Raw genomic sequence first — 19,515 nt, 5'->3', positions numbered from 1 at the left:
ATAAACAAAGTAAACAAAACTCTCCCCACTGTGGTGCCTGCATCCTAGTAGTATACATTCTACACACTGGAGTATTACTATGCCTCCTCTTTTCCAAGATGAATCACTCAGCAATTTATTCCTTTCTTAAAGCCTATTTGCCCCGATAGGGGAAATCTTTGTTGCTGTCCTTAAGGCCCACTGTATATTCTTCAAATCTCTTTCATGCTGTAAAGATTAAATACATAGACTGTGATCTACAACAAAGTAACCACTGACAAGTTCATCTTGCCAGCTGCCCAGATACAGCTAGTTTATGAAGATGGAGGAATTGCAACAGAGAACGAGTTTAATGCATGCAGAGCAGGCTAAATGGGAGACTGGAGTTTTATTATTACTCAGATTAACCTCCCTCAAAATTTGGAGGCCAGGGTTTTTAAAGACAGTTTGGCAGGCACGAGGCTAGAGAGTGGGGAATGCTGATTGGTTGGGTCAGGGATGGAATCATAGGGAGCTGAAGCTGTCTTCTTGCTGTCTTCAGTTCCTGGGTGGGTGACACATAACTAGTTGAGCCAGTTTACTAGTCTGGGTGGCACCAGCTGGTCCATCAGAATGCAGGGTCTAAAAAATACCCCAAACTCCAATCTTAGATTTTACAATAGTGATGTTATCCATAGGAGCAATTGGAAAGGTCTGGAGTCTGGCTGCATGACTCCTGAGCCATAATTTTTAATCTTGTGGCTAATTTGTTAGTTTTACCAAGTCTGTCTGGTGCCTAAACAAGGAAGGGGTTTGTTACAGAGAGGGACTGTTATTATCTTTGTTTCTAAGTTAAACTGCAGGCTGGGTGCAGTGGCTCACGCCTGTAATCCCAGCACTTTGGGAGGCTGAGGCGGGTGGATCACCTGAGATCAGCAGTTTGAGACCATCCTGGCCAACATGGTGAAACCTCGTCTCTACTAAAAATACAAAAATTAGCTGGGCGTGGTGGTGGGCATCTGTAACCCCAGCTACTCGGGAAGCTGAGGCAGGAGAATCACCTGAACCCAAGACATGGAAGAAGACAGCTTGCAGGTTAGAAGCAAGATGGAGTCTGTCAGGTCAAATTTCTTTCACTGCCATAATTTTCCTATGTCAGATTTTTCCCACTAACATAATTTTTGCAAAGGCAATTTCAGTAATAGTGAAATGTAAGAACATTTTTTAGAAAATTCAAACAAAATAATTTATCTTGCATGTAGCTATGTATGTAAAACACAATTTTATTCAGATCAGGTTTTTTAAATTTTTTGATTAGGTAAAACATGATTTATAATTTTTACATAAAACTAAGACTTTCACTGAATTTTATACTTTTTAACCCACTGGTCTAGCACCGTGTAAACCTAACTTCATCTATATGCTTTCGTGTGTTTTTATATTTCAACTTCTTATAAATATGAATTACCTTTAATTTTTTAATTTGCATGCATAGAATATACTTTGAATGAAGAGGCAAAATTAGACAAATCCACAATGACAGAATCTTTCCTAGTTTCTACAAACTAAACTCTCGCCCATAGACAAGTATCCTGCCAGTGTGGGGCGTGTCTGTGTGCCTATCTTGGATACAGTGATCACACTTGAGCTTATTTTTCCTACAATTCCTACATCTTTTTTTCCTTTGTACTCATGCTTAGTGAGTTCCACCCATGTTATTTTGAAGTTTATTTTTCTTCTTTAAATTAACACCCTTACAAATGTCCCTGTGAACTGCATGCTGTTTGTTGCTAACCTGACTTTTGATTACATCAAATCTATTAAGGTGATTTACTTATACAGGATAAAAATTTCATGGTAACAGAAATAGAAATATTTGTTATAGGATCAGTGTCACTTGATTTAAATGTAAGTGTATTTGCCTATAAAAATGTTTCCAAATTTACAACAGCAGACATGTTGGAACCATTAATGTTTTTATTCAATTCAATTTAGTACAAAAAAAAAAAAAAAAAAAGCATTTCTTGAGTAGCTACCAGGACTGAGGCACTGTTGGGTTTTTAAGGTATAGTAATATGACCATGCATTACCATTTACCTTTGAATGCATCTTAAATCCCTTTGGAGATTATAAGCATGCCTTACCATAGCCTCTAAACATACGCAAACTAGGGTAATTAAGAGGACTGTTTTTATTCTGTTTTCAAGGGTAATGTCATTCCAGTCTAGTGGTTCCTAGTCAGATATAATGAAAGTGAAAAATAATATGCTTCATTGTTATGTATCAATACTGTTTCTTAAGAACAAGGAAGCACAGGCATTTTGAGTAAAATGATTCACTATCAAAATTTCAGATAGAGAATTTTAAAGTAAGACAACAAAATCAATGAGTCATTAAACAAGTCAAAGAAAACATTACGATGGAAGTAGCAGAAGTAAAACATAAATGAGGAGTTTTCTGTGGAGGCTCTTCTCTATAAAACTACCAGAGTAAAGGTTAAAAATCAATATTGTCTGAGTGGCAGACACCATCAGACGGTAGCCTCAGAGTGCTCCTTTAGGCCTCTGCTAATGACATATTGTTAATGTACAAAACAACTGGTGACCCACAGGAGAACCCTGATGTTCAGTGACAGCATGTGTCAGAAGCCACACTTAAGGGGCCAATCCCAATGAAGAGCTAGGACATCACAGCTCTGGACCAGGCCTGATACTTATGATGGAATGCAGGAAACACTACCCTAAAATATGGCACCTTGGCCCAGTGAGTATTTTAAGCTGAAGGAAATGAGAAAACTTTGGAAGCAGGAAGGTCTCCCTGACCCTCTCCAGCCCACTCTCTCCTGAAGTGGGCCATAGAAACTGAAATTCCCTCTCCCCTCTCTCTCCCAATGTAGGCCACAGAAACTAGAATTCCTCTTGCTTCTTCTCCCAGGAACCAGCCCACAAAACCTGGAAAGGTCACCTGTCTGACCTTCCCTCTCCTTGTTTCCCCTAAAGATCTTCATGTGACAGGTGTCTTACTTTATACCTGGAGGAAAGAAATGTCATACAGTGACTCCAAGAAAAACCTGAACAGACAGGCCCTACTAAGTTCCCCACAGTTCATTACCATTAGATCATACCCTTTGGTTCTCCAATTATACTTCTGCATAAGTATCTATAAAAATACAAACTTTTCCCTAGGTCTTTGGATCATCATTTCTGAAGCCTCCTGAGCTACACAGAACTTATTGAAGTGAATTTGTATGCTTTTCTCTTATTAATCTGTTTTTTTTTTGTTATGGAGTCTCAGCCGGGCAGCTTGCAATGGGTGAAAAAAAAAAAAATCACGTTTTGTCTCCTACATTTACAATCATTAAATTTAGAACAGAAACTCTTCATCCCTGGCAAATCTTTTAGTAACTACACAAAAGGAGTCATAAGATCATTTACGTGGGTCAGTTTTAGGTGAAGACCTGCTGCGGGTGTTTGCTTTCCTAATTGGTTGCTGTGTGAGCTTAGGGTTAAGAGGCGTTACTACAAACCTAAGAGCGCTCGCTCAGCCTTGGAATGCAGTAGACACTGAAAATACAGTCAGCCTCCTCCCTTTGTCTTGCTGATCTGGTTATAGTATCAGGGAATTCACCATTGGCCAAAGCAGTGCCACACTTTCCTGTGATTTACAGAGTATTCAAGAGCTTCTGGCTTTATGGAGAGGCTGTGTAAAATTTCAAATCTTTTAGCAGTAACTTTCCAATGCAATAATTTTCCAAGAACAGGATTGGAATTTTTAACAGAAATAATAGGAAGCTAGAAACCTCTAGAGAATGTTTGAGCCTCTGAGCCTCTGAGTTTAGCAGGCAGAAGGGCAAAATTACCCATGTACAGTATGATATAGGCCAGGAAGACCTTCAAAACCTTAACGTTAAGCTAAAGATTTTTACAAATGTCTATTAAAAAAACATAGCAACAGTATTTTCTCTGTAATCCTCAAGGATTACACTCACCTCACCTTATTCTGGGGATTGACACTGAAGTGATACACATTGGTAGAGCCAGATCCATTTTTTAAATACTGTAATATTGAGAGTGACAAGAGTCAGAGAAATGCTAGGCAGACAGGAGTGGCCCCTGGCAAAACTCCACCTTTGAGGTGAAAAGCCTGAAACCCACAGCCCAGATGAAAACTTCCATTCTTGTGTATCGGCTCTCTCCTGATTGTTTCTTTCTGAATAACGTCTTTTTACCAGTCGAATGTTGCCTTTTCCAAAACTACCTAGGGCCTGCCCCACCTCCCCATCTTGTGCCTATAAAGACCCAGACCCAGTCGGTAGACAGGATAAGCAGCTGGACATCAGGGAGAGGCAACTTGACTTCAGAGACAGTGGCTGGATGAGGCAGAGTTGGCTTAACTTCAGGGTAGAGTGACCTGCCCTTCCCATCCTTTTTCCAGCTCCCCTCTCTGCTGACAGCCACTTTCATTGCTCAATAAAATTCTCTGCATTCACCATCCTTCAATTTGTCCATGTGACCTCATTCTTCTTGGGCAGTGGACAAAAATTCAGGATGCACCAAGTGCGGGTAGCCAAAAAGGCTGTCACACTGGCCCTGTGCCCTCACTGGTGGAGGGCAGCTGCCCTACGCAACGAGGCAAAAGGCCCACAGAACTGATGACACACTGCTGTCTGCAGATGGTGGGACTAACAGAGCATTGTAACACACCCCTTCTGGGACCTTGGGGTTGCAGGCACCCCCATCTGGATGTTGCCATGGGGCCTGCACAGAGTTTGCTCCTGCTGGTGCTAAAGCAGCCGGCCAGTTTTTGCACTCACTTGCTCCAGTGCCCACACTTGTTTGCTTGCGTGCTCCCTCCCATGAGGGGTTGAGCGGGGCAGGCTAAGTAAAATGGGCACCCCTGTTGCAAGACCTGCAAAGGGGTCAAGAAAATATCCTGCATCAATATTTTCATATTGGATAATGGATAGCCATCATCTGAGCCCCCTTGTGTCTCCCTCATGTTCTGGTTGCCCTAGAATGGGAGAACCCCTAGAGGTCACAGCACACTGCCAGGGTTAGGCGTCAGGGCCTGGAACCCAGCACAAAAACATGGGGCCCTGATGACATGGCCAGCCAATGCCTCATCCACATCTTGGACTCTCCAGGATCCTTGATCCTTGCTTGTCCTGAAGGTTGCACTCTAGGAATTTCAGTGTACCAAACTGCTTGTTAAATACAGTATTTTGAGTATCACCCCAGCATATATGGACCTGTTATTTCTGGTTTGCCCCATTACACAGCTCCCCTTACCAGTGTTTTTTGCATTTAGCTACTACTTTACACACATGTGTTGCCTTCAGAGGCCTCAGAGGAGTGACCTTAACCCTCTGGACAAGCCTCATGTAACCTAGCTATGGTGTGCTTATCTCCAAAAGGCCTAGAGAATCTCTGCCTTTTGTCCAATATTTCTTATTTTAATGTTCTGTATATCAAATTCTGTGTAACCAACTCATTTATACTCTTTCACCTTTATCAATCAGTTTCACTGGGTTATCCATTTTGGCTATCTCTTCCCCAAAGCAAACAGAACAAATGCCTCTGGCTTTTTTCAAATTGTGAAATATCTCTAAGAAGAAGTGATACTTGGGTTTGAAACTCCAGTGCATGATTGCCTGCCTCAGCTCAGCTCAGCTCAGCATGATTGCCTTCCAACATACACAGAAGTCCTGAACCTGGCGTTTCATCCTGAGAAGCCCTTCAGGAAGGGAAAACAGAAGGGGCTTCCAACATTGATGCAAAGCAGCACAACGTAGGCTGGCATGGCACAGAGTGTTCTCCCACCTATTTCAGAGCCACTCACTCACCTGACATACTGTCAACAAGGCTGGTTCTTGGGAAATTTCTAAAGAAAACTTTGGTTTTGTGTTTAGAATCACCTCTGCCTCATGTATCCTGACTCTGGTCTCCTCATGGGGGAAAGCCAGTTTCTCCATCCTGTTATTCTCAGTCCTCCACAATGGGGCCTTTGGAAGTGGGCAAACCTGGACGAAGCCTCAGCTGTAAGGCTACCTGGGGACTCTGGGTGAGCTACTTAACCAGGCTCACACTCAGTTCAGCATCTGAAGAAAAAGCATGCCAATAGTTTCTTTGTGGCAGGATAATACTTCTGTGTTTTAATCTGTACATCTCCATCCAACTTCCTGTGATCACCAGATTCTTTCAATTGAATGCCAAGGACTTATTCCAGTCCCTCAGCCCCATCAGATAGAGCTGAGTCACCCATAGCACAAATAGGAAGAAAAAGCATGAATATTAAGTATAGGACAAAAAGATTCTGCTAAAAACTTACAGAGGAAGTTTACTCACTGGGAAGAATAAGATAACCAGCACACTGAGAAAAAAAAAAAAAATGGAAGAGTCAGAGAGAGGCATACAGGCTGGAAGTGAAGAACCAAGAAATCACCATTCGGCTGGGCTCAGTGGCTCACTCCTGTAATCCCAGCACTTTGGGAGGCCGAGGCAGGTGGATCACGAGGTCAGAAGATCGAGACCATCCTGGCTAACACGGTGAAACACCGTCTCTACTAAAAATACAAACAACAAAAAAAATTAGCTGGGCATGGTGGCGGGCACCTGTAGTCCCTACTCGGGAGGTTGAAGCAGGAGAATGGCATGAACCCAGGAGGCGGAGCTTGCAGTGAGCCGAGATTGCGCCACTGCACTCTAGTCTAGGCAACAGAGTGAGACTCCGTCTCAAAAAAGAAAAAAAGAAATCACCATTCAGCTACAGTATGAGGCAGCTAAATAGAAAGTGAGCAACCACTGAGCTATCCCTTTGGTTACTACCTGGAGAAGATAAACATTTCCAATGTTGACCCATTTCCCACTTTGGAGTGACACTTACCTGTGCCTCTAGAAACTCTGCCCAGCAACTTCCAAACACAAACACAAAAGCATGTATTACATAGTAACACATTATCTCATGGTTCTGAACACTCCTACAAGCCCCAGAAGGGAAATGCTTGTATAACTTGTGAATGTTGAGGATAGGAAGGCTACTTACTGATGTTCCTCCTAGGACACCCTGTCCTAGGGGATGACTGAACGTTAGATGAAATTGTACTTCTAACTAGTCTAGTCATACTAATAATGTTACCCATTTTTATCCCAATTAGTCCACTTACCAGTGTAAAGACTACAAGCATGACAATTTGTCTCTTAAGCTTGGCTTCCTCTTCTGTGAAATGGTGATAAAATCTACTTCATTATGCACTTGTGGGTAGATCAGGGATATTAACTACACCTGTGTATGTGCATGTGCTTCGCCTTTGCATTGTGAGCATCAGTGCAGCTCACCTGACACAAACTCACCAGTCTGCAGCACTGACAGGGACCCTGGGAACCATGAAAGGTCAAAGTCCTCCCTCCTCATACCCCAAGAAGCTCATGCAAGTTGTCACTTATAGCTAGACATCATGACTGGTAAGAAGGGAGAGGAGGGACCTCAGAATTTATCCAGAAGATCTAATTTAAACTAAACTATTTTAAACAATAATAGATGGAGAGCATTAACAGGAAGGTTAAATGTGCAATCTTACTTGTTCCTCACCCCACAAAAGAATTATGAATATATATAAACTGTTATGTTAGTTGTCTTCCACATCCCCTCCTAAGGCTCAAGGTGTTAAAGAAAAACCCCTGTCTGGGCAGTGTCTTAGGCCTATAATTCCAGCACTCTGGGAGGCCAAGGCAGTGGATCTCTTGAGCCTAGGCATTGGAGACCAGCCTGAGCAACATGGCGAGACCCTCTCTCTACAAAAAGTACAAAAATCATCAGGGCATGGTGGCATGCGCCTATAGTCACAGCTACTCAGGAGACTGAGGCAGGAGGATCACCTGAGTTGCTGTGAGCCGAGATTGCACGACTGCACTCCAGCCTGGGTGACAGAGTGAGACTCTGTCTCTAAAAATAAAAATACAAAAAGAAAAACCCCTAATATTTAGAATTTAAAATAGCTTCCTTAGTCAAGTACAGGGTTTCCAGTGGTGGAAATTCAGGCACCAAAAGGAGCAGTAAGAAAACACTATTGAGCTGGCCTTTCTAGAACCTTGATTCTCAAAGCATCATTCATGGACCAGCATCAGCAGCCACAGCTGAGAGCTTGTTAGAAACGTAAACACTCAGGTCCCAAGCCAGCCTTCCTGAATCAGAATCTGCTTCCTAACACAATTCTCAGGTGATTTGTACATACATTACATTTCAGAGGCGCTATCTAGAGGGTCAGGATTCCTCTCTTATCATACCAGGCATGTGGCTGCTCTCCTCACTTATTAAAAATACCAGTCAAGGGAGACCACCACATGTAACATTCAATTTCCAAAACCCACTCAGAAAGTGCTATTCTCATGTCTACAACTGGCAAATGTCTCAAACATTTGCTGAGAGAAACAAGAGCAGATGCTTACTGTTCCATCGCATCGGCCATCCTTGATTCTTAGATACATTTGTGCATTTTTCACACTTTCAAACATGCAAATCCCAGAGCTGATTTTATGCACTTTCCAGTAGGATTTTTCAGACTGGCTTCCCACTCCAGAGCAGCTTCCATCAGGCTGGAGACACAGGGCCTGACACAGGCTCGTAGCAAGCAGAACCACAGCACTGTTGAGGAACACCCCCTTCAGAGCAACAAACAGAACAGAAAGGCAGTCAATAACAGGCTCGTGTTTTGCTAGAGGGAGACAACTATAGAGGCAATTCTCTTACTGAAGTCATAGTGACCAGGAAGCTTGGTGGCTGAAAACGAGCAAAAGAAGTAAACAATGTAACTGCTATGCAAAAGTAAACAAAAGGAGATTGGTTTACTTCAGTTATCATTTGTTGATAGTATAAATGCCAGCATGAGATGCTACAGAGATTTTTAAAAGATACAAATCACAAATATTTCTCTTAAGGAATTTACTATCACCTTAAACAAATAATGTTAATATTAATATAAAGCACAATAAAAAGTATGCTATAAGAGTAACTGAATTATGGAATACCCTCTATGGATATTTAAATGTATGCATATAGGAATGAATGTAAAAAGATATCAAATACAAATAAGATATATTTAAGAAAATCCTATGTAATCATTAATTTAAGAGGAAGATATAAAAGACTCTTGAGAGTTAATTAGAAATACACTAACACAGTAAAACTGATAATAGATAAACACACAAATCACAAAAGATAAAATACAAATGGTGACTAAACATAAGGAAAAGTAATCCATGCTAGTAATAAAAAAAAAAAAAGCTAAAATTGGATATCTATTCTTCTAGAAAATTGTCAAAGTCCTTCTCCTTAAGGACCACACTCAACAACACTGAGGTCAGTGAGATGGGTGTTTTCCTACAATGCTGAAACTAGTTGGGTACTAAGAATTTAACTACCCGGAGAAGTCTGACCTTCGCCTCAGCTTCTGAGTGGTAATCTCTCTTTACCCTTGGAGTGTCATGCCTGATAGGAGTGTCGTTGTTTGCCTGCAGACCTTGAGCCAGCCAGATAGTAATAATGTGACTTAGGGTAGGGGGCTTTGAGTCAGAAAGTGTCAAGTGACCTCCTCAGAGGCTGGAGACTGAGACCAGCCACATGGACTCCCTACAGGATGGAAGCCCAATAAAGACTCTGAATACCAAGGCTCGGGAAGCTTCCTTGGCTGGCAATACTCCATGCATACTGTCACACACCAGTGCTGAGAAAGTACCTCTGCCTTGACTCCATGGGGAAAGAACCAGTGCACATTCCATGTTTGGTGCTTTTCCTAGACTCTGCCTTATGTGTCTCTTTGCTTAGCCAATTTTAATCTGTATCCTTTCTCTATAATAAACTGTAACTTTGAGTGTAACAATTTTCAATGGGTTCTGTGAGTTCTTCCGGTGAATTATCAAGCCTTCATAGTGGTCTCAGCATCCCCCAAACTCTGTGGTTGATGTCAGAAGTGAGGATAGTATTATAGACTGTTCCCCCTAACTTTATAGTTGGCTTAACTTTCACAGGAGTAAAAATTGGGACATCTGAAGAAATAAATTTGGCAGTATGTTCCCAGAGCCTTAAAAGTTTCACATTCTAACCCTTAAGTTCAATTTTTAATTTTCTAAGCTAAGAAAATAATAAATGATGTGGTCAAAGGCATATGTCAAAGTATATATTACAGTATCATATGCAGAAGTGGGAAAAGAGAGAGATTAAATGTTCAACAACAAAAAAGACATATACGTGTGTGTGTGTATACATGTAATACTTACATTTGAGTATTATGAAACCATTAACCTTAAGTTTAACCTTAAGCTAAATAACATGAGATGTATGAGTTAAAATTATGTTGTTTTGGGAGAAATAGTAATGTTAGAAAGTGTTTATTATAGAGTAAGTACAGACATACCTTGTTTATTTGCACTTCACTTAATTGTGCTTCACTTTATTTGCTTCACAGATAATTTTTTTTAAATTGAAGGTTGGTGAGAACCCTACATCAAGCAAGTCTATCAGTGCCATTTTTCCAACAGCATGTGTTCACTTCATGTCTCTGTGCCACATTTTGGTAATTATCATAATATTTCAAGCTTTTCATTATTATTATATCTGTTATGGTGATCTGTGATCAGTGATCTTTGATGTTAACTATTGTAATTATTTTAGGGGGGCATAAACTATGCTCATATAAGACAGTGAACTTAATCAACAAATGCTGTGTGTGTTCTGAATGGCTCCACTAACCAGCCATTCCCCTATCTCTCTCTCTTGCCTCCCTATTCCCTCAGACACAACAATATTGAAATTAGGCTAATCAATAACCCTATAATGGCCTCTAAGTGTTCGAATGAAAGGAAGAGTCACATATCTCCTGCTTTAAATCAAAAGCTAGAAATGATTGAGCTTAGTGAGGAAGATCTGTCAAAAGCTGTGACAGATCTAAAGCTAGGCCCCTCGTGTAAGGTAGCCATGTTGTGAATGCAAAGGAAAAGTTCTTGAAGCAGATCAGAAATGCTAGTCCAGTGAATACATGAATAATAAGAAACCTAAACAGCCTTATTGCTGATATGGGGAAAGTTTTAGTGGCCTGGATATAAGACAAAAACCAACCACAATATTCCCTTAGCCAAAGCCTAACCCCAAGAGCAAGGCCCTAACTCTCTACAACTCTATGAAGGCTGAGAGAGGTGAGGAAACTGCAGGAGAAAAGGTTGACGCTAGCAGAGGTTGGTTGATGAAGTTTAAGGAAAGAAGCCATCTTCGTAACATAACAGTGCAAGGTAAAGCAGCAAGTACTGATGGAGAAGCTGTAGCAAGTTACCCAGAAGATCCAGTTAAGATAATTGATGAGATTATCAACAGATTTTCAGTGTAAATAAAACAGCCTTCTATTAGAAGAAGATGCCATGTATGACTTTCATAGCTAGAGAGGAGAATTCATTGCCTGGCTTCAAAGCTTCAAAGGATAAGTTGACTCTCTTGTTAAGGGCTAATGCAGTTGGTGACTTACAGTTGAAGCCAGTGCCCATTTACCATTCCAAAAACCCTAGGGCCCTTTGGAATTATACTAAATCTACTCTACCTGTGCTCTAGAAATTGAAAAATAAAGCCTGAAGGACAGCATATCTATTTATAGCATCGTTTACTGAGTATTTTCAGCCCACTGTTGAGACCTACTGCTCAGAAAAAAAAACAATTCAAAATATAACTATTCATTGACAATGTACCTGGTCACCCAAGAGCTCTGATGGACATGTACAAGGAGATTAATGTTATTTTCATGCCTGCTAACACAATATCCATTCTGTAGCCTATGGATCAAGAAGTAATTTCAACTTTCAAGCCTTATTATTTAAGAAATACATTTCCTAATACTATAGCTGCCATAGACAGTGATTTCACTGATGGCTCTGGGCAAAGTACACTGACTACCTTTTGGAAAAGATTCACCATTCTAGATGCCATTAAGAATAATTATGATTCATGGGGATAGGAGGTCAAAATATCAACATTAACAGGAGTTTGAAAGAATTTGATTTGAAACCTCATGAACGATTTTGAGTGGTTCAAAACTTTGGAGGAGGAAATAACTGCAGATGTGGTAGAAATAGCAAGCAAAGAATGTAATTTGTTAAGACAGAGTAAACTCCTGATGAAGATACTGTGAACATTGTTAAAATGACAACACATAATTCAGACTATTAAATAAACTCAGTAGATAAAGCAGCAGCAGTTTGAGAGGATTTATACTAATTTTGAAAAGTTCTACTATGGATAAAATGCTATCAACATTGCATGCTATAGAGAAATCTTTCATGAAAGAATGAGTCAATCACTGTGGCAAACTTCATTGTTGTCTTATTTTAAGAAACTACCACAGCCACCCCAACCTGCAGCAACCACCACCCTGATTCATCAGCAGCTGTCAGCATCAAGGCAAGACCCCCGCTACAGCAAAAAGATTACAACTTGCTGAAGGCTCAGATGATCGTTAACATTTTTTAGCACTAAAATATTTTTAAATTAAGGTATGTACATTTTTTAGACATAATGCTGTTGTACACTTAATAGACTACAGTGTAGTAAACATAACTTTTACAGGCACTGGAAAACTCAGGAATTTGTGTGACTAGCTCTATTGAGAAATCTGCTTTATTGCAATGGTCTAGAAACGAACCTACAATATCTTTGAGGTTTTAAATATAAGTAGACTTTAGCTGAATACTGATTTCATAACTATGCTATACTAGTTAAGATAATTATTTTCACTGAAAATCTTTTCCTTTGCCTTTCAAATACAGATAGTATTTGTCAGTGTTTTTGCGATGATTAAATTTAGTCTCATCGTGTGGTGAAATTCTCAATAAATGCCTGGAACAAAATGGGAAATCTCACAAATAATTGCTATTATATTTATATAATATCATTTTAAGATAGATTCACAAACACATAAAGAAAAAAGAATAAGCATTATGAAAGTATCAAATGTATACAACACTCAAAGAGTATGAATTCTAATTGTTAGAAAAGTTCAATATATACATTTGACTCCCAAATGCAGGGTTCTCTAACTTTTTATTAAGAATTCCCACATCCATAGTTTAATCTCCAACTTCAATTACATACAGGATATTAATCCCCTCAGAGTGTCATTGCTACTAAAGCTGTCATCTCTATTGCCTTTCAGAGTCTGGCAAACAGAATGGAAATAGGCACCAATGCCACCTAGTGGGAAGTGATTTGATTACTGCATTATGACTCAATTTTAAGACTTTTCCTCAATAGGGCAAAAGAAAGTTGGGATTTAGCAATATAAACTTTAATAACTTTCCCCATTTTACCTTGACAAAAATCACAAATTCTTTTGAAAGGTTTGCATAGCCTGCTGATGATGCATCAGCTATTTTGCCATGACGATCAAAAACAACTGTGTGACCAGGAACCAGTGCCGACTCAAGAAGTGCACAGCGGTTAGGCTGATAAAGCACTCGCAGCTCAGTGGTGGCTTCACCACTAACCTAAAAGGAAAAACAAAAAAACCCTCTAAATTAGCAAGAGAAAAAAAAATTTAATGTAATCACATTATATACATATACAGGTGTCTACTTCATTTTATGGAAACTTTGTACTATTTATAAAATCTCATGATTTTATAACCTATTGAAATTCAATAGGTTTTATTCCCTAGACTTAATTCCAATGACTTGATCCAATGACTTCCTCTCTTGAATTCTCAGAATCCATGGAAGAATGTTGGAAAAATAACTTTATTGGCAGGATAATTTAATAAGATGCTAATATGTATCTTATCTTTTTTTTTCATTTTCTCATTTGTGTCTTCCTAAGTTAAGAGTATTTGGCACTAAAAACTGAAATCGATAGAAATTTTATCTCATTCTTAAATTTTGCTTTCAAAAACTAAACAAATTGAGAAGGTTATGCTAACGTTGAGACACGACTATTGTTCAGGACAGCGTTTTAGGTCCCACCCCATCTCCTTCTAGTTTCCCAGGGAGGCAGTAGGGCGTGAAGAGGAAAAGTCATTGGTGCCTCTTGAATGGCTAGATCCAAAACACTAAGTCTATCAACTTCAGCAAAGTTCCATTGCCCAAGTATGGCAGGGAGGCGGCAGAGGTATTGATCTGCAAGAAACCATCTGACACCAGATGAGTACATCTCAGTAACCAGTGTGGTTCAAAGCTATGACAGCTGTCACCAGATATTCTGAGGCCACCCATACCAAGTGAAATCTTCTGTGAAACAAGATGAGTCCCATAGTAACTAAAATGAAATCTCCCACCAACCTAGTGCAACCTAGTGGAATAAGGGCTTTAAGGTAGCCTTAATTTGATTTTAGAAAAATATAGTAATGAGATATTTCTTCAACTCTTAATTCAATGGAGTAGATTCCATATCCATATTCATATTTCTTAAGCATTTACTATGACCAGGCTCCATGCTGATCAGAATGTGCTATGAACTACAGCGTAGGGTACCTTACCAAGTCCAGAGCAGAGAGGAAAAGGCTTCATGGAAAAATCTGACTGATTGATCACTTAGTCAGAATTTCAGGCATACAAATTACACAAGGTGGGTTTTTTTCGATAAGTATTATTTTCCCTAAAGCTAAATAACATCCCATGAGTTGAAATCAGCCTGTAATGCCAGTATTTTGGGAGGCTGAGGCAGGAAGAATGCTGGAGCCCAGGAATTCGAGGCTGCAGTGAGTTCTGATCATGCCAACTGCCCTCTAGCCTGGGTAACAGAGCAAGACCTTGCCTCAAAAAAAAAGCAATTATTGTATAGCATTATATGAGGAAGCTGTAGCATAAGTGTTAGTGTCAGACTGCCTATATTAAATTCCTGCTTCCACACTTACTAGCTTGTGACTCTGTGCAACTCACTTAATCCTTTTATTTTTCATGTTGCTCTTCTGTTAAATACAAATAATAATGGATTATCTCATCTAGTAGATTTAAGAATGAAATATTGTAATACACATTAAGCACTTAAAACAGTGCATTAAAGTTATCCTATATTGTATTCTTTTTAAAAATAAATAACATGCAGGCATTATATTAAATGCTGCTTTTCAAATCTAAACTAAGCAACACAAGGTATAATTATAAAAAATTATTGCTTTTCCCCAACAATATGGTCCCTAAAAGGGCCATTGAGAAGTCAGTCTCCTTTTGAAAGCTCATTAAAATTTTGAATGTTATTAGAGAATTGGTCTACTTTTTCTTGTCTAAATTCCAATTGCTGAAATTTAGAACCACTTATGCATCACAATCTCAACAATTAGTGAAACAAAACAGAATGAAAAAAGTGCTAGTACAAGCCAAAAGGAAATGGTAATCTTATAAATGTATCTTATACAAAAAATATATACAGACATAAAACTATTGATATGTGGCAAAAAGAAAATTTACTACACACCATTCCAGTGACAATGCCATTGTCAAGAGCAAGAGAAAGATGCCTCATCTCATGACTTTGGAAAATGCATATATTTCTTTTGTTGAAAATAACATCAAAGACACCTGGAAAACATTTTTAAAGTATTAGAAAGCAATTTCTGCTTTTAAAACTTTTTTTATTCAATATATACTGAAATCTCTTAATAATATATTTTAAACTTCTCAATTAAATCTTTTCAGTCAAAGGTAAAATGCCTCTCCATAGTATGTTCAGTTTGTGAAAATTCATAGTACAATGTATGCACTTTTCTCATCTATATGTATATGAATAAAATGATTTTAAAAACTGGTGATTTCTTGATCCATGACCTATTTCATTTCCTGGTCTGTGTGTTGTATGTATTTGAGTATGTACATATATACACAGCTATATCTATATACAAATACAATATACTAATATATTAAATACATTAAATATATAACATGTAATGTATATTATATAATATTTACAAAATGATTTCATGATAACAAAGTTAAACTTTCTTTTATTTTATTATACTTTAAGTTCTGGGGTATATGTGCACAACGTGCAGGTTTCTAACATAGGTATACATGTACCATGTTGGTTTGCTGCACCCATCAACTCATCATTTACATTAGGTATTTCTCCTAATGCTATCCCTCCCCCAGGACCCCAACCCCCAGCAGGCCTTGACGTGTGATGTTCCTCTCCCTATGTCCATGTGTTCTCATTGTTCAACTCCCACTTATGAGTGAGAACATGCTGTGGTGTTTGGTTTTCTCTTCTTGTGTTACTTTGCTGAGAATGATGGTTTCCAGTTTCATCCATATCCCTGTAAAGGACATGAACTCATCCTTTTTTATGGCTGCAGAGTATTCCATGGTGTATACATGCCACATTTTCTTTATCAAGTCTATCATTGATGGACATTTGTGTTGGTTCCAAGACTTTGCTATTGTGAACAGTGCTGCAATAAACATACGTGTGCATGTGTCTTTATAGCAGAGTAATCTATAATCCTTTGGATATATACCCAGGAATGGGATTGCTGGGTCAAATGGTATTTCTAGTTCTAGATCCTTGAGGAATCACCACACTGTCTTCCACAATGGTTGAACTAATTTACACTCCCACCAACAGTGTAAAAGTGTTCCTATTTCTCCACATCCTCTCCAGTATCTGTTGTTTACTGACATTTTAATGATCACCATTCTAACTGGCTGGAGGTGGTATCTCATTGTGGTTTTGATTTGCATTTCTCTGATGACCAGTGATGATGAGCATTTTTTCATAAGTTTGTTGGCTGCATAAATGTCTTCTTTTGAGAAGTGTCTGTTCATATCCTTTGCCCATTTTTTGATGGGGTCGTTTTTTTCTTGTAAATCTGTTTAAGTTCTTTGTAGATTCTGGATATTAGCCCTTTGTCAGATGGGTAGATTGCAAAAAATTTCTCCCATTCTGTAGTTTGCCTGTTCACTCTGATGATAGTTTCTTTTGCTGTGCAGAAGCTCTTTAGCTGAATTAGATCCCATTTGTCAGTTTTTTCTTTTGTTGCCCTTGTTTTTGGTGTTTTAGTCATGAAGTCTTTTTCCATGCTTATGTCCTGAATGGTATTGCCTAGGTTTTCTTCTAGGGTTTTTATGGTTTTAGGTCTTACGTTTAAGTCTTTAATCCAACTTGAGTTAATTTTTGTATAAGGTGTAAGGAAGGGATCAAGTTTCGGCTTTCTACATATGGCTAGCCAGTTTTCCCAGCACCATTTATTAAATAGGGAATCCTCTCCCCATTGCTTGTTTTTGTCAAGTTTGTGAAAAATCAGTTGGTTGTAGATGTGTGGTGTTATTTCTGAGGGCTCTGTTCTGTTCCATTGGTCTACATATCTGTTTTGGTACCAGTACCATGCTGTTTTGGTTTCTGTAGCCTTGAGAAAATGCTGGAATTTTTTCCTTGGAACTGGACTGTGATGAGAAGTGCTTGCCATGAACATAAGCTACTGTCCATTCTTTTCTTTTTTTGAGATGGAGTTTTGCTCTTGTTGCCCAGCCTGGAGTGCAATGGCACAATCTTGGCTCACTGCAACATCCGCCTCCCAAGTTCAAGTGATTCTTCTGCTTCAGCCTCCCGAGTAGTTGGGATCACAGGCATGTGCCACCATGCCCAACTAATTTTTGTGTTTTTCGTAGAGATGGGGTTTCTCCATGTTGGTCAGGCTGGTCTCAAACTCTCGACCTCAGGTGATCCACCCGCCTCAGCCTACCGAAGTTCTGGGATTACAGGCATGAGCCTTCATGCCCGGCCAGGTACTGTCTTTTTTTTTTTGACGCTTCCTTTCCAGTTTTTGAAGATAACGCACAAAATAATCTTCTCTGAAGATACTTGATAAAAATTCTCAAAAAAAAACCAAAAACACATGCTTCCACTTCATTGATAAAAATGTACTGCTGTTTGGCACCTAGGTCTAGTTCAGCTAGCAGATGAGCTGATTGATGCGTTCACCCCGATAGCCAGGTGTGCCCATCTCCTTGAGGAAGCCCACTCTATTTTTGGTAGCATGACGGGCCACTGAGAGGTGGAAAGGGTGCAAGGACAATGAGATCTCTTGGAAATGCTTCCCTGGGAAGGCAATTTCATGAATGAGGTCTTCCAAGGAAATGATGCCAAACTTCCCCAGGTGCTCCTCAATCACTGTGTTGTCTGTCAGAAGAATGATCTTATTCTTGACCTTGGTTTGTCCACGTTTCAAAATGAGTTCCCAGACACATTTCAGATTTGGAAATCCCCAGTCACATAAGGTTCCACTATATGCAGCATTTTTAGGTTCTGGGGGATGACTTCTACTAAGACACCACTAAACATTTTCTTTAGGCGGAGTCTTGAAGTGGTTCTCTGCACCAGTAAAATCACGCCATCAATCCTTTTGATGCGTACAACAAAGGCCAAGGAATGTTTATCTGGCAATTCTAAGGCATGAGGTTTCACTTCTGGTCATCTGATACATACTTTGTAACATTTCTGCTGCCAGGAATCATGTAGGAATGATTCCAGTCACTTAAACCTGAGCCCTTTTCCTTTCCTCTGCTCCTTCTTTGCCAAAAGTGCCTGCTTTGCCTGGGTGGCTTTGAGGGCTTGATAAGCTTTCCTCTTTTTCAGGAGACTTTCTGGAACAAAAAGGATTTTTTCTTTGCTCTTGCTCCGCCATCTTTCTAGTGTTGCACAAAGTTAGATTTTCTAAAATGAACCAATCCTTCATTTCTTACTATTGTGCGCACAGCCCATTTTGTATTAACTAAAAATTTTGAGCTTAGTCAATATATACCAAATGAAGGAGGATTATGGTAGTCATTGGGTAATTTACAGTCCCAAATCCCAATTTTTAGCATGGAATTATTTAATTACCTGCTTTATTATATGTGTATATTCATCTAGCATTGGTAAATGCAATAAATTAATTCTACCTTTATAATTCTATTCCAGTTAGCCACACAGGCAAACACTTTTAGTTAAGAATAAGGTCTGATGTGGAGGTTAACTACAGAATTTCAATTTTTAAAAGGATTTTACTATATATTTATATGATTTTATATTCATTTAAAGTCATATTACTAAAAATGAAAGACACAGATTAGTTAAATAGACCACTCCAAATGGAAATCTTCCTGTCTAATTAATTTCTAATTTATTTTTGTCTACATAATAAAATGCATCTTAATGTTTAAGAATTAGGATGTCATAAAATTAAACCATGTTGACAAGCACTTACAGATAATCCTGGGGGTTAGTGTGTTATTGAAATAAGGAAAGAAACAAGAACTAGGAATTCTGATACAGATAATCCTGGGGGTCAGGGTGTTATTGAAATAAGGAAAGAAACCAGAACTAGGAATTCTGACCTTGAGTCTGACATAACTCATTAGATAACCTTAGACAAAGCACTGTGCTTCTCTATGTCAATTTCCTCATCAATAAAATCAAGGCAAGAATTCTCAAATGACTTGTTCAGATGATTCATTAATTGTGCAAACTAATGAGCTAACAATGAAAGAATCTGAAAACTAAAGGTGTTCCTGAAAATGTTCTAAGAATAATTTTCATGGTTTAATTTAATTTTCTTATTGT

At 38.9% G+C, this 19,515-nt stretch overlaps 1 protein-coding gene and 1 pseudogene across 1 annotated transcript in view; both read right to left on the bottom strand.

Moving 5' to 3' along the window:
• The window catches only part of RP1 (RP1 axonemal microtubule associated), a 341,437-nt gene that overhangs the window by 168,773 nt on the left and 153,149 nt on the right, over positions 1 to 19,515 (bottom strand). The window contains exons 15-17 of the mRNA XM_063669462.1: positions 15,397 to 15,500; positions 13,299 to 13,475; positions 8,403 to 8,615 (exon numbers count right to left, since the gene is read on the bottom strand). Coding sequence (XP_063525532.1) covers positions 8,403 to 8,615; positions 13,299 to 13,475; positions 15,397 to 15,500 — 494 coding nt within the window. The remainder of the gene's footprint in view (positions 1 to 8,402; positions 8,616 to 13,298; positions 13,476 to 15,396; positions 15,501 to 19,515) is intronic.
• On the bottom strand, positions 17,867 to 18,616 carry LOC129042861 (ribosomal protein uL30-like; annotated as a pseudogene).

Source organism: Pongo pygmaeus, chromosome 7 (assembly GCF_028885625.2).
Source record: "Pongo pygmaeus isolate AG05252 chromosome 7, NHGRI_mPonPyg2-v2.0_pri, whole genome shotgun sequence".
In the NCBI taxonomy this organism is placed as follows: domain Eukaryota; kingdom Metazoa; phylum Chordata; class Mammalia; order Primates; family Hominidae; genus Pongo; species Pongo pygmaeus.
Note: the sequence above shows the minus strand (reverse complement) of the source record. Positions and strands in the feature narration are given on the sequence as shown.